Consider the following 15,753-nt stretch of genomic DNA (forward strand, 5'->3'; position numbering starts at 1 on the left):
TCAGTTCCATACTATTTACTAAAAATTCATAACCAAACACTGGATCTACTGGGTGTGTAATGACACCTAAAAACATTCTTAAAACTCATCATTAGTTCAAAGTACTGCTCTTCACTATGAGCAAATGCATGTCTTTTTTTTTTTTTTGCCTATTTTTATAGTGTATAGAAATTACTAAATGACTATCAAAATTTCCAAATTTTACAAATGAAAAGATCCTCCTAACTTTTGATAATGCAGAGTTGGTAGATGTCTGAAAGAATATTTTGATCTCAATGTTGCACTGTAATGTATGGATATATAAAAACATTGAATAAAAATTTGCTTATCATACTTTATTCCATTGGCAACAGCAAATGGTCAGTGAAGAAAACTGATGAAGTCATCTTGCTTTAGACCTTTGGTCAACTTTCTGAAGTAATCAAATCTCTCCAGAAACTATCATAGCCCAGTTTTATTGATGACATTGAAAGATGTTTCCTAACTTTTCCTAAATCTTAATATGTAATATATGTAACCATGTGAAAAGATAAAAAACACCTTAAAAATGCACAGTGCAGAACCCACAATCTACAAAATGCTTCTGATCTCTGACCTGAAAAAAATGTTTTAAAACTATTTTCCATGAGAGAACAAAAGTTCTACGCAGCAATAAGAGACCTACTTCAGGCTCTGAGTTATCTTCTTGAATCCAACATAAACTTTCAGTCACGTTATTTATTTTTATACACACACACACACACACACACACACACACACACACATACACACACACCTTTCTTAGAAAATATATGTTCCTGAACTGATGCTGAGTGAAATGAACAGGACTAGATCATTATATACTTCAACAACAATACTATAGGATGATCAATTCTGATGGACGTGGCCCTCTTCAACAATGAGATGAACGAAATCAGTTCCAATAGAGCAGTAATGAACTGAACCAGCTACACCCAGGGAAAGAACTCTGGGAAATGACTATGAACCACTACATAGAATTCCCAATCCCTCTGTTTTTGACCACCTGCATTTTTGATTTCCTTCACAGGCTAATTGGAGACTATTTCAAAGTCTGACTTTTTTTATACAGCAAAATAACTGTTTGGACATGTATATACATATTATATTTAACTTATACCTTAACATATTTAACATGTACTGGGCAACCTGCCATCTGGAGGAAGGGGTAGGGGGAAGGAGGGAAAAAGTTGGAACAAAAGGAGTTGCAACTGTCAATGCTGAAAAATTACCTATGCATATATCTTGTAAATAAAAACCTATAATAAAATAAATAAATAAATAAATGAAATATGCATGTTCCAAGGTTTTGCAAGGCTGAATGTTGAAAAATATCTATGCATATGTTTTTGTTTTTGTTTTTTTTTGGGGGGGGGGGAATATATATTCATGGAATGTGTTTTACATGACAATGCAGTATAACATCTCAAATTGCTTACTTTATCAACGAGGGGAGGGAATGGAGGAAAAGAATTTATAACTCAAAAATTTAAATAAAAAAAATTTTTGTATTTATTTAATATTTCCCTCATTATATTTAAAACAATTTTTTAACATTTGTTTTTAAATTTTTTGAATTCTAGGTTTCTCTCTTATCCCCATCCACAATTAAGATACCACATGCAAAGGTATGTAAAACATTTCCATAAAAGTCCAGTTGTGAAAGAAAACACAAATATCCCACCCTAATGAAAATAAAAATTCTCAAGAAAAATTAAGTTAAAAAGAGAAAGAGAGAGAGAGAGAAAAAGAGAATGCTTTCAATTTGTATTCAGACACAATCATCATATGTCCCTCAGAGTAATCACAGATGATTGTACTACTGAGAATAGCAAAGTCATTTACAGCTGGTCATCCTAAAACATTGCTATTACTTTATATAGTCATCCTAAAACATTGCTATTACTTTATATACACTACATTTCACTTTGCTTGAGTTCATGGAGAACTTTTCAGGCTTGTTTGTTTTTTTCCTTGAGAGCATCTTGTTCATTTCCCATAGAACAATAATATTTCATCACAATTTGGACATAATTACTAAGTTTATTATACCACAGTTTATTAAGCCATTCCCAATTGATGTACATCCTCTCAATTGGAACTCAAAATTTGAAAAAAAAAATGCTAAAATTGTTTTTATATGTAATTAGGAAAAAAGAAAATATTTTTTAAACTGTTGAAAAGAAAAAATGCATTCTAATACTTTTCTTCATATTTCCAAAGTTATTCCTAAGAATTTTATAAAGAATAGTTAAAAAATAAATAAATAAAACAAAAGGGGGCAACTAGGTGGCACAGTGTATAGAACACCAGCCCTGAAGTCAGGAAGACCAGAGTTCAAATCTGACCTCAGACACTTAACACTTCCTAGCTGTGTGACCCTGGGCAAGTCACTTAACCCCAATTGCCTCAGCAAAAAGAAAAAAATAAAATAAAGTCTTAACTTATCCACACAAAAAAGAATCATAGTAATAAGCAGTCATTCTTAAACCTCCATCTCTGTCATTTTTAATTTTGTAAATATCTGTAACAAGACAATATCTACACTCTAGTACTAATAGTAACAATTAAATTAAAATTATTCTTAAGAACAACAGAACTTAGAAATTCAAGAGAATATACACAACTTAAAAAAGACTTAGTGGGTCTGACTGTAAAGACAGCTAATTCTCAAATGACTTTTCTATCAATAACCATTCCAACATAGACTGTATATAACTTGAAAATAATATTCTATTTAATTTTTTGTGATGCTGTGTTCAAAGACCTCTGACTTTCTTCTTAAATAGATTCATTATATCCAGGCATGAGGCTTTGAGTAGTCTACAATACTTTGACCTCTTCAATTTCTTAACCCTACTAAATTTTCCAAAGTAATTTTCATTGTACCCACTTTCACTATAGTCCAGAATCAATGAGTGTTAAAATACTGACTTGATTTGGAGGACAACATCAAGCAAGTTGTTCAGAGAACCTCTTCAAAAGTTGTTGGTGCATTAATAAAAAGAATACATGATGATAATTGTAATTTATCTCAATGTGAACACTACAATGCAAGATAACCAGGTGTCCCAGTAAATAAAGTTTCTTGCTGTCTTAGAGGCACAATGAAATTAATTCTAATTCCTTTATTTGCCTTTCCAAAAAGAACCTGTGGAGCCATCCTATACAGTTTAAACATAGACTAACACAGGATATATACTTTGGTCCTAATTTTTTACACTAGGCCAAACAACATAAAGAACAGGGCCTATCACAGTAATGTTCTTACTTAAAAATACTTTTAAAAAATATGATTTGTTATATGATGGCTCTCTGGGAAGAAGAAAAATGACTGAGAAAGGATAGTCACTGAGGAAAACTATGATGATGTAAAAAAAAAAAGATATCAATAAAAACTTAACTAATTATGCTTTTTAATACTGAATTTGTATTGCTCTGCAAACTTTTCCTCTGTATGATGATGGAACATTTGGGTTTTTTTTTAATGCCAATAGAGTGTCTTCTAAACAAGCCAATATAATTTCTAAAGTAAGTGATCTTCCTTAGACAAGAAGCTGGCAATGAGAGTTCTTGGCCATCATGAAGCAAACATTCCTCCTGACAAGTCCATTTGAACTTAAATTCTAAAAATAACATGAGCATACATTCTTTACAAAAGCACAAGTACTAATTATATATGCAACAATCTACACTTCTAATTACTACAACAGAATGAACCTTACAGCCAAGTCCCAATATAAGTAGAAAAACTGAGAAAGGGGTATTAGTAATTCATTATTATAGTTTTGTTCATTTATACAGTCTTAATTAACATTTAGGTCACCAATTTTCTTGTCAACTTTTTTTTGGATGTTTCATTAAGCAGATTATGTTCCCTAACTGAAGCATGAGTCTTCTCATCTCAAGCAGATTAAATAGCACACTGCTCCTAAATTTGCCACTATGAGATAAGTGACAGCTAAAATCAGAAAACTCTTGACTATAGCTACTTTGTTTTTCTCCTACCAGAAATCCTGTTAAGAGTTCAGCTTGTCATGGAACACGATTCTTCCTTATCAAAGTAACAAAATTCGGAAAGTTTCTACTTGCTGATTTACCCAAATATAATTAATGTAAGACTTTTCTTTGGGGGAAAAGTTAGAGCAGGAGACAATTAGGGTTAAGTAATTTGCTCAGGGTCACATAACTACTACTAGAGGCCAAATTTGAACACAGATCCTCCTGATTCCAGGGCTAGTGCTTTATCCACAGTACCATCCAGCTGCTACAAAAAAATAATGCTTTTCATTTTTTTTCCATTTTTATGCACACAGAGGTTCACTGAATTATTCTGGGTTTTATTCTATTTAATTACTTTTGAGGAAATTTCATAAATCATTTAATTCTTTAAGGTATGAATTAGAAGAAGGAAAAGGATCCATATATGCAAAAATGTTTGTAACAGGCAAAGAACTGGAAATTGAGTGGATGTTCATCAGATGGGAAATAGCTAAATAACTTATGGCATATGAATGTAATGGAATATTGTCATTCTATAACTGAGCAGAAAAGCCTGGAAAGACTTACATGAACTAATGCTGATTGAACAGAACCAAGAAAACACTGTACACAAGATTATGTAATGATCAATTGTGATGGACTTACTTGGCTCTTTTCAACAATGAGATGATGCAGGCCAATTTCAATAGACTTGTGATAGAGTCATCTGCATTCAAAAAGAGGACTATGGGGATTAAATGTGGATCAAAGCATAACATTTTCACCTTTTTTTTGTTTGCTTGCTTTTGTTTGCTTTAAAAAAAGGTAAAAACTATCTTTATCTTGTATTTGGAAAAATAAAATATTATTGAAAAAAAAAGGGATTTATCTTGCTATATGGTAAATGTAGAAGATAAATCATCAACATAAGCAACTACCATCAATATCACATTTTTTTTAAAGAACCCTGAACTTCAAGTAAACAAAAACTACCATCTAAATACATTACATAAAAAACATGACTTTTGCACATTTTTACTTAAAAGGATTCAAACTGGAAACTTTACAAAATAATGAATTTATGATCAACAACATCTTAAAACTCAATTTCCTGATTTCCAATGTGAACTCTGTGGTCTTAGGGATTTAGAGAAAAAGAGAAAGAATCATGGAAAACATTCTTCTGCAGAGAAAAAAATTATGCAGTTGCTACAAGTGTTTCCTAAAATCCTCTGTCTTGAAAAAAGTGATGTGATGTCATTCTAGGAAGCAACTTTGTTTTTTAACTGAGTATCAATTATGAACATCAAGTTTTTAAAATTACTACCAAAAGACACGTTACTTAAGAAAGGACACATTACTCAAAAGACTCAATGTCTATAAATATGACATCTGTAGAAGACTAAAGCTTTTGGAAGTCTATTCATTTGAGGTTGTGTGTGTTATTTAGTGTCAACAGAACTGAAGCAATTGTTCCCTGCATAACAGGAAAATTTTTTTTCTTTAAACAGAATACCCTGAGGAATGAGAACAAAGACTTTTAAAATGTTCTATAAAAAACCACCAAGGGAGAGGGCAAGAATATTCTTATAGTAAGACAAGAATCAAGCACTCTGTTTTTCCTACCTTATGAAGTAATTTTGCCTATGATTCTATATTATATATATAGATATATAGATATACATATATAATATATATACACATACACTATATTTTATCAATGGAGCTAAGATTCAAAAATTAAAAGTACATGCAAACCAAAGCAATTCATAACATTATATTGCAACCACTGTAATATGATTGCATCATAATCTCTTAACATCATTCAAAAAGTTAATATTAATAATCAGCATTCCCGTATGTCGAATTTTTTCCCATCTTTAGCTCCTAATCATTCAGTAGTAAACTAAGGTAAAGATTAAATTTATCTTAAAAAAAAAATAAGAGAACCAATTTTATTCTAAAATATAGTTGCAAAATGCAAGATACTATTATTATGTTTTAAATTCAGGAAATCACATTTTTATCTTGGATTTTCATAATAATGTTATTCAGAGTCAAGCAATCTATGACAAAAACCAATATTGTTACTATTTTATATAAAAAATTTAAGATGCTATGAATCCAGATTTCTAAATCTATCCCTATACAACTGTAAAAATGGAAAAACTTAAAATTTTCCCCAAAAAATCTGAATTGTGTCAAAAATATACCTGTATTGTGTACAAATTAAGTTTTACTCTTCTGGATAATAGTTACAGACTATTAAATTACTTAACCAAATAGAAATAGAAGCACAGTTCCCAAAGAGCAATTTCTGCATTGCTAGACACTTAACTAGCTGATAGATTTATACCATTGTTCATTCTTAGTTCCTTAAATGTAAAAACAAAAACAAAAACAAATTTAAAAAAAAGAAAAAGAAATGTGGCACACCTCTAAATTAGGTTTAAAATAGTCCAGTTATTTACAGTTCTGTTCAACTTTAAAAGGGCAGTAACCATTCTTCTTAAAGGCTAATCTACTCAAGTTCCACCCATAAAAACATCTAATTTCTCTTTGGAAAGGATGAAAATTATTCATGTAGTGCTTAACCAAAATAACCACTGAGAAACAGTATCAGAAAAATACATAAGGCATCAAAACAGAGTCATATCTTTACTTAGAAAAATATCCACAGCTCTATTTTTCCTAACCATGGTATTTTCAAATCCTTATCACTTTTAAGATGCATTTCTTATATGCACTTTTGAATACAATTCTTACAAAAATAGAAAAAATACTTCTCTCACTAAATTACAAACACCATTATAATTTTCTTTCTTTTCAATCACAAACAATGCAAGGGCTACACTGCCTACTTGTAGGCTGGATACAAAGGCAAATGCCTCCAAATATTCAGACAGATCATTCCATAGTTGTAACTTTCATCATGATTCTCAAAGTAGCACAATGAGGTCAGTTCACAAACAGCTTAAGTAGCAAAACTAGAAATTGGTGGTAGTAGTATCAGGCTACATAACAAGCTTCTCCAAAGAATATGAAGTAAGAGAATGAAAATGTGTTGGCAACATGCCACAGGGCAGGAATATAGTTTTGAGTAATGAATACTCACAACTTACAGTATATAGTAATCCAGCATCTTTTAACATGAAGCTTGATTTTAGTTGTACTAACCCCAAAATAAACCATTGTATAAGTCTTAAGTATTATAATCAAATTTTTCCTACATAAGAATTGAAGGGCAGATAATCTAACAGCAGTTTTACAAATTCCTTTGATGAAGTGATTTTCTTACTAATTTTTATTTTTCTAATACTTCATATCAGATTTTTTTTCCTTCTGGATTGGGTCACTAGCAATATATTAAAATGCATGAATATTCTACCCTAAGTTACTGTTCTTTTTTTCCAAAGGATTTTTTAAAGTGCAAATAAAATGGGAATTAAAACAAGGAAGTACTCAAACCCATCATCCTTGAACTCAGAAACCTAAATACCACACAAAAAAGGGGTATTAATATATCTTTTATCCCCCCAAAGAGAGACAAACTTAAGTAGGATAACTAGAAATTTAAAAAAAAAAGATACTGCACCAAGAATATTAATTCATAAATAGATAATTCAGGCTTAACATCAAGAAAGAGAATGTCCTTGTGACTAGACTGATAATCACAAATCTTTATGCATTCTCATTCTAGCTAAACAAACTCCATTCACCTTACATCCCCCTACAATGCAGGGTTAAACTCACACTGCCAGTGTGATATAGGAAACACTATGGCCAAATTAAAAGTTAAGATTTAAACCACTGAAGATAAAATGTTAGGTTTTCTAAAAGAGAAACAGTATTTACTTAAAATATTCTGGGTGGAACACTGGTCTATCGTGAACTAATTATCTATCTCTATTTTTAAGTTAAATAAGTCAAATTACTTTTAATGGAAGTTATCTAACATGTTCCTAGCTACTATATATTAGAAATTAAATTAAAATACTCAAGTAAAAAAAAAAGAACTCTCCAGAAGTTAAAGAAGTGATTAAGAAATTTTGGAAATTCCTCAGATGCTGCAAACAAAGGACAAGGATGTGAAACTCAAATGCATCACATCAACAGGCATTGGTCTTAAAGAAATTATAAAGACTTCCAAGACCTACAGATAAAATTATCATGTAGTGAATACCAAGTATGCAGTTGGTGCTGCCCAGTCACATAGTAAGGGTTTTAATTCTGCTGGTTCTACTATGTCTCAACAACTAACTCAAATAGGGATTTACTTCCTCTCAAAACACTTAACTAGAAAATGTTAGACTTTAGACAGCTGCAAATTAATATGTGACATAACACATTCTGATAAACTAACAATCTGATTAACTCTCATTTTATGTTGTTTTCAAGGAGAATAGAGGAATTCATGAACCTAGATATGTTTTCATAATGCCATCTTACAAGCTGTCTTTATGACACATATGTTAAGCTTAATTACAAATCAATAACAAACAAGATATAGTGAGAGAGGTCCAAATCTAAGAAATAAAAATTTCTGTATAAAGTATTGCTATGCCTCATGCAATGATCCCTTCATAGAAATAATAGGCAAAATTTTAATACAAGGATAAATAATAATAAAAAGACATATGCCAATTGAATTATAATGGATTTTGAATTTTGCAATCATGTTTTTATACCTTCTTTCCTACTAAGAGAAGATAAAATGCACTTGGTCTATAACACAAATGGAAATCAATTTATATGATTGATTATAAAATAAAGCAGCACAAGATGAATTGATTTCCTATATGATTTCCCTGGATAAAGTGATATCCTTGATGTTTGAATAATGCTTGAGACTGGCAACTACTAGATTTTCATGTTAGTTGTGTGGTCATTTGACTTTTGTTACTGCTGAATCTTTTTGTCCCACAGCTTAGGAAGGAATTTGTTAGTTGTATGTTCACTTGACTTTTGTTGCTGCTGAATCTTTTTGGTCCATAACTTCAAGGAAGAAAGGAGGCCCACTGAGTTCGGAAGCAAGAATAAATTGTTTGACATGGTCAACATCGGTTTGTTTTGCTCAACTGTTTTTTATCACAAGGGGAAGTTCTATTGGAGTTGAGAAAAAGGAGTAAATGCTAGAAATGACATTGAAACTTTATGAAAAACAAACTTCAAGCATCAATAAAACAATTTTAACAGAATTAATTCAGCCACAAACCGTCCCAATAAAGGCATTTTACTTACATTCTCCCTACACCTTCATACATGTGAGTCTCATCTACCAAAGTCATAATTTCTGTATCTGTAAGATGTGCATGCTTTTTTGTTCTATTTAGTTGTTCGATCTGTATATCTGCAAGCTTCACCTTCTGCTGAGTATCAATAACTTTGGCTTGTAGTTCTGTGAAAGCCTGACCAAAAAAAAAAAATACAGAAACGAAACACAAGTCACTGATTTAGTAAATAAGACATTTGAGAACAAGTTAATAAATCAAATCTAAAATACAATTCAAAACAGTTTAACTTCAAATTGTCAACACAGTCAAGGAATTACTGTAGCAATTTAACAAATCAAGACAATAAATGTAGAATAAGTTATCAACCAATATTTATTGAGAACTTATCATATGCAAAGAACTCTTCTCAATACTGGAAATACAAATTCAACAAACATTCACAAAGTATCTATGGTGAATGAAGCACTGGGAAAGAAACAACAATAAAGTTGATGTAAACCATGGTGTCTACATAAGTATAGTTTGGATAAACCTTAACCTCATGAAGTGCCTAAAAGGAGGCACTCAAAAAGTAATAATATATACTATAAATGACAAGTAAATTAGAAAGGTATAAAGTACTACATAAAAATCTAAGGGGGAAGAGTTTTAGAGACAATCCTTGATTTCAAAGAAGTTATAATCTAGTTGAGACAGAACACATTAAAAAGATAATAAAACAAAGTATATAAATTTCACATAAATGGGTTAGACAAAATACAGGAGCTCAAGGAAGAAATTGAGAGAAAATGCAAAAATGTGAACCATATGTATAAAATAATGGTTCAGAATATTACTACTATAACAGAACAACAACAACAACAACAACAACAAAACTAAGAAAAGTTATGGAATCATATCCTAATTCTCCCACACCAAGCAAAATTCTACTACTGTTTATACATACCCAATTCTAGGGATAAACACTGTCCATGAATATACTCTAGCTGAAGTGCCTGGAATGATTTTCACAGGCTCTCAAATTTATACCTTAATAATAGCATTTGTGATTACTAAGGCATAGTGAAACCATAGCTCATCTTTCACTCTCACCCTGTTTTCCCTCACTCATGACTGTTTCAGATTATTTAATTCGTGAAATTTTCCATATTTGTCTCCAACTAAAAAATGACTGAGAGAAAAGTTTAAAAATAAAAGCTTTAGCCTACTTTAAAACCAAAACACTTAACTGCCTTTCACTAAAATCTAACTGTTGTTAAGCTCCTAGTTAAAATAACTGTGAGCCAATTTTAATTTTCATTCAGGATTAAAATTTTCTATTGCAATTTTTCCTATTTAACAACAATATCAAAAAATTCAATATTCCAGAAATTGAAAGAGGTATATTGTTCATTGTAACCTCTGTCTTCTCTTTCCCTTAAAGCATAACCTCATACTAAATTTAAAAGCACACACTTATTTTAGCAATTTTTTTTTTTCTAAGAGAAGAAATGTATGACCATGTGGCCTTGCAAACAGCAAGGCTAAATATATTCTCTAAGTATAGTGTATCAGCACTAGAATTATTAGGAAACTAGGTCCCAATCTTGGCTTTCCTACTTACTAGTTATGAAACCCTGGCCAAATCACTTAAACTCAGTGGGCCTAAGTTTTTTCTTCTAAGAAATAAAGGCCCATCAGATGATTTATAGTATCTTTCTACCCTTAAAAAAAAAAAAATAAGAGAGAGAGGGTTGGACTCTGATCTTTTAAGATCCCTTCAAGCTTTCTATCATAGTCCTTCTGAAGTATTCTAAAAACCTAAAATTATTTTGGAAAATGTGCATACATAGAAGCCAAGATTCAGACAGAAATTCTTAATCTTCTCATTTTACTTCATAGGGAAAATTTTTTTTAGATTTTTCCCCCAAGTAAGCAACACCAAGAAGTGGTCTTTAAAAACAAATAAAAACAAAATCCTTGAAAGCATGAAATGGAAAGAACATCAAGTGGTTCAAGACTTCCTACTAAAATTAGAGGAGAAAAAAAAAATCAGTTTGGGGAAAGAGTACCATTGATAAAACAAGAATACTTGTAGGATTTAATAACTCCTTATTTACATAATGCTTTGAGATTTACAAAGTGCTCTTTTCAGAACAACTTTGTGAGTTGGACTGAATAAATATTATCACCTTTTTACAAATAACAAAGCTAAGGAACAGAAAAATGAACTGATTGGACCATAGTTACTCTGCTAGTAATAGTCAGAATTCCAAGGAACTCAGAACCCAGGATACAAATCCAGGCATTCTAACTCTAAGCCCAGAATTCTTATAATTATACAGTACTACCTCTCCGAGCCGAAAGTAATCTTTACTTAGTCTAACCCCCTAATTTTATTAAACTTCTTTTTTACTAAGTTTTATAAATGCCTTTATTTTAACAGTACATTCTCTTTGTATAACCTCCTTGATGGCCCCCCCAAAAAAAAAAGTTAAGTAAAAACAACGGCTAGTAACCTCAACTGACAAATGAATTCAACATTCTTCCTCCTTGTGCCAAAAGAAAGATAACCAACTCCCGGTCCTCCCCTATCTCTCACTCCTCTCTGTATCACAACTCCCTCGTTTTGTAGCGTAAGAAACAGGAGCCCAGCATCACATAATGTGGCAAAACAGCGTTTATCCTCGAATCTATCCTGACTCTAATTCCAGTGTTTTAAATAACTCTATAAATTCTAAGCATCCTTTCACTTATAATTCGTTTTTTTTTTTTTTTTAAATGAAAGGCCAGATATTTGAAAACACGGATAATGCTGACTCTACAAGTCTTTTGGAGAGGCACTGGCGATTGGGGGAAAATGGGGGGAGGGGGCGTGGTTCAAACACGAACAGTCTTGGAATCTCCCCAACTTTTGATTGAAAACAGTTTCCTACCTCTTTCTATTCCGGAAAATTGAGTTCCTTCCCCCACCCACCCCCAAGCCACAGCGGCTCTACAAGCGTACTGGAGCCCGAACACTCGGCCCATAGGCCGAGAAAGGGAAGCCCGATGGACCCGGCCTGAACTTAAGAGGCCCACAGCTCCAAAGAGGAGGTCTGACCCTTGCATGGGCTCCCAGGAGCCCCCTTTCCCTCCTCATACCAGCTATCTCTCTCGGATTTCTCGCTTATGGGTTCCTCGGACTTCTTTGAGACCACTCTTCCCACTCAAGACCCTCCTTTACCTTCTTCAACTCCAGATCCACGGGGGCAGCCATCTTGATTCGAACTCTGCGCCTGCGCACTAAGCAGCCGGAAGCAAGGTACGACACCAAAAGAACAAATGGAACGGAAGAACTCGCTTACCTTCTGCGCCTGCGCGGAGAAGAATTGCGTTTTTTTTGGACGTTACTTCTCTTTAGGTTCTCGTTTTAGGGACGTGCTTCATCCATTTGTACCGTTGTTCCACATTCTTCTTTTAAAACACCTCTTTTATGCTCTGTAATAACTGGAAAAATAAACATGCCTTTTCCCCCAAGGAACTTAAGAGTCTAGTAGGAGAGATAAAGCAAGTTCACAAATAATATTTGGAACCCCACAATATTTTAAAGCACTTAGTCTGGGAGCATGACAACAATTTCCAACCATACCAACTGGTTCATCTGCCGATTCTGGACCTCAGTTTCCGAATTTGTCAGACAAAGAGCTGGACTTGATGGTCTATGAGATACATTCCAGTACTATAATTCTATTATATATGGAAACCTTAATTATTTCAAATTGTTCCGTACTGTTAAATGCCATCTTGGAAGTGTGGTATAGAAACCTCCCTGGACTTGGAATCAGGAAAAAGCTGAGTTTGACATCCTTCAAACATTTAGGAAAGACTAGTCACTTCATTTTCCTGAATCTCATTTTTCTCGTCTGTTAAATAATAATCTCATAAGGCTGTTGCAAGACCCAAATGTAATTATGCCAAATGCTTTAAAGCTCATTACCATTTAAAAGAAAAAAAAAAAAAAACACATTATGTACAAATAAAAGTTGCCACTGTGTGGCTATAAATCATTGAACACCATAATTTCATAAATATCAAAATCGTAGATAACACAAAAAGGCAACATAAAAATCTGTATCATAAAGTAAGTTATTACATCATATAACTAACAATTACTTTTATGTGAAAACCATAAAATACATGATCAAAGATTTGTATAACTTGAGAAAGAGGTGGCCTGGTCATTCATGTAGCCTGAAGAAAGGAGATAATAAATAATAATAAAATATCAAATAATTAGAATCCTGACCTTCTATTCTCCTTTGTCGTAGATTTGCCTTGCCAACAAGAATTGCATAAAATGTGAAGACATGAAACATTTTCACTGTCCACAGATAGTACCAGCACCAGAAAAATAAGTACAATGTAAATAGAAGGGTGAAAAGTGCTATGAGATCAAAAAAAAAAAAAAAAAATAAGAAATCTCAGATACCTAAGAGGCAAGTGTCTTCAGGTTCTGAAGACACATTTAGTCCTATTATGTCTAAATGCAATCCATTAGAATCTGAGCAAACCCCACACATACCCAACTTCAACAAGTCATTATATCTTAGATGCAAATTGGTATTGAAACAGGTTGTGGTTCCTTTGAGAAACAATATTTCCTTTTGATCTGTGATCCCTTTCAGATTTTTAGTTCCTCCTGGAGGATGCATATCCCCTTAGATAAGTTATCTTTCTAGGATGACAAAGTCTTTGATGCAATTAGAAATCCTGGTCAAAAATGATCCATTTTGAAGTGTTGTTAGTTTCAAGAGGAGATCCAGGTTGATAAGAATCTAAGCCAGGGAACCTGGGCTGTCCCACCTCCCTCCCCCCACCTGATCTAACCTGCTCAGGCTGTCCCAGTTCCCTCCAAGAGACCCAATATAATAGCTTCCATCAACTAAGGTCTCTGCAAATGCACCTTGCTAGCTCCATTAGCTGCCTGGACCTTCTGTCCACTGAGAACTGCATTCTCTCAGTGCAAAACTCCATTTTCCAACAGATGCAATAAAGCGAAAAGGACTCACACATATATATTTTAGCAACTCTTTTTGTGGTGGCAAAGAATTGGAAATTGAGGGGATGCCAATCAATTAGGGCATGGCTCAACAATTTATAATATATGAATATAATGGAATACTATTGTTCTATAAGGCAAATTTCAGGGGAAAAAACTGGAAAGACTTCCATGAACTGATACTGAGTGAAGTAAGAAGAACTAGGAAAAGATTGTGCACAGTAACAGCAACATTGTGAACAGTGTCAACTATGAGTTATTTAGTTCTTCTATATGATACAATGATCCAAGATAATTTCAAAAGACTTATGGTAGAAAGTGCTATCTCTACATCCAGAGAAAGAATTATAGAGTCCAAAGATCGAAGCATACTATTTTCACCTTTTTTTTTCCCATTGTTGTGGTTTTTGTTCTGATTATTCTTTTACAACATGACTAATGTGGAAATATGTTTAACATGATTATATGTATATAACCTATATCTGATTGCTTGCTGTTAGGGAGAGATAAAGAGAGGGAAGGAAAAAAAATTGAAACTCAAATTCTTATAAAAGTGAATGTTAAAAACTAACTTTACATGTAATTGGAAAAAATGAAATACTATCAAGTGAAAATTAAATATCTAACTAAGGAAACTTTAACTGATCTGAGAAATATTAGACAGAATAAGAGTTTTTCAAATCCCCTGGGACCTCATGTTAATCAAACATGATAACATACAAAGCAGTTTATAACACCAAAGCACTATATCCCTTATTCTCTTATTCTATGACCAGTCTTACCTTGTTAGGTTTCAGTTTTGGATTATTCCTACCATGTATTGCTCCTTATCATGTGCTACCAGATGACTGTGCTGATTGGGTCCATTAATTAAGTTATATTGCATAAACTCAACTATTGCTACAGCAATAGTCCATTGCTACAGCAAAGCAATCTTTTTACACCTCCCTAATTAACTCACTATACAACTTATCACAGCAGCTTTTCCAAACTTTTTCATCCCTTCTCAAATTTTCCATAACTTTTCCTCTCCCCACTCTCTCAGGTGAGAATCTTATCTCATAGTTCCCTGAAAATATTAAGGCCATTTACCAAAAGCTCCCTCCTCTCTGCTTTTTCTCATTTTAGATCTTTTAGATTCTTTCTTCCACTATCTCTGCCTTCACTCCTGTATCACAGGAAAGATCCCTTCTCCTATATGAGTGATCTCATTCCATCCTGTCTTCTTGAGCAGATTGCCCCCACTATCATCCCCATTCATTTATCTTCAATCTTCTGTATCCACTGATTACTTTTCTATTACCAAGAAACATGATTATATCTCTTCCATCCTAAAAAACAAACAAAAAAACCCTCATTTGACTCATCCATCCCTGGCAGCTATCACCCTACATCACTCCTTCCTTTTTTTTGGATGAACTTCTTCAGAAGACCATCTACAGTTGATATCCGCTTCCCTGCCTCTCGTTCCCTTCTTTATTTTCTACAATCTGGCCTTAC

At 32.8% G+C, this 15,753-nt stretch overlaps 1 protein-coding gene across 1 annotated transcript in view; it reads right to left on the reverse strand.

Moving 5' to 3' along the window:
- The window catches only part of PFDN1 (prefoldin subunit 1), a 64,408-nt gene extending 51,866 nt beyond the window's left edge, over window positions 1–12,542 (reverse strand). Inside the window, exons 1-2 of the mRNA XM_051978543.1 lie at window positions 12,439–12,542; window positions 9,241–9,407 (exon numbers count right to left, since the gene is read on the reverse strand). Of these exons, the coding sequence (XP_051834503.1) occupies window positions 9,241–9,407; window positions 12,439–12,471 (200 nt within the window). The 5' untranslated portion in view covers window positions 12,472–12,542. The remainder of the gene's footprint in view (window positions 1–9,240; window positions 9,408–12,438) is intronic.
- Window positions 12,543–15,753: the final 3,211 nt, after the last annotated feature.

Source organism: Antechinus flavipes, chromosome 2 (assembly GCF_016432865.1).
Source record: "Antechinus flavipes isolate AdamAnt ecotype Samford, QLD, Australia chromosome 2, AdamAnt_v2, whole genome shotgun sequence".
Lineage (NCBI taxonomy): Eukaryota > Metazoa > Chordata > Mammalia > Dasyuromorphia > Dasyuridae > Antechinus > Antechinus flavipes.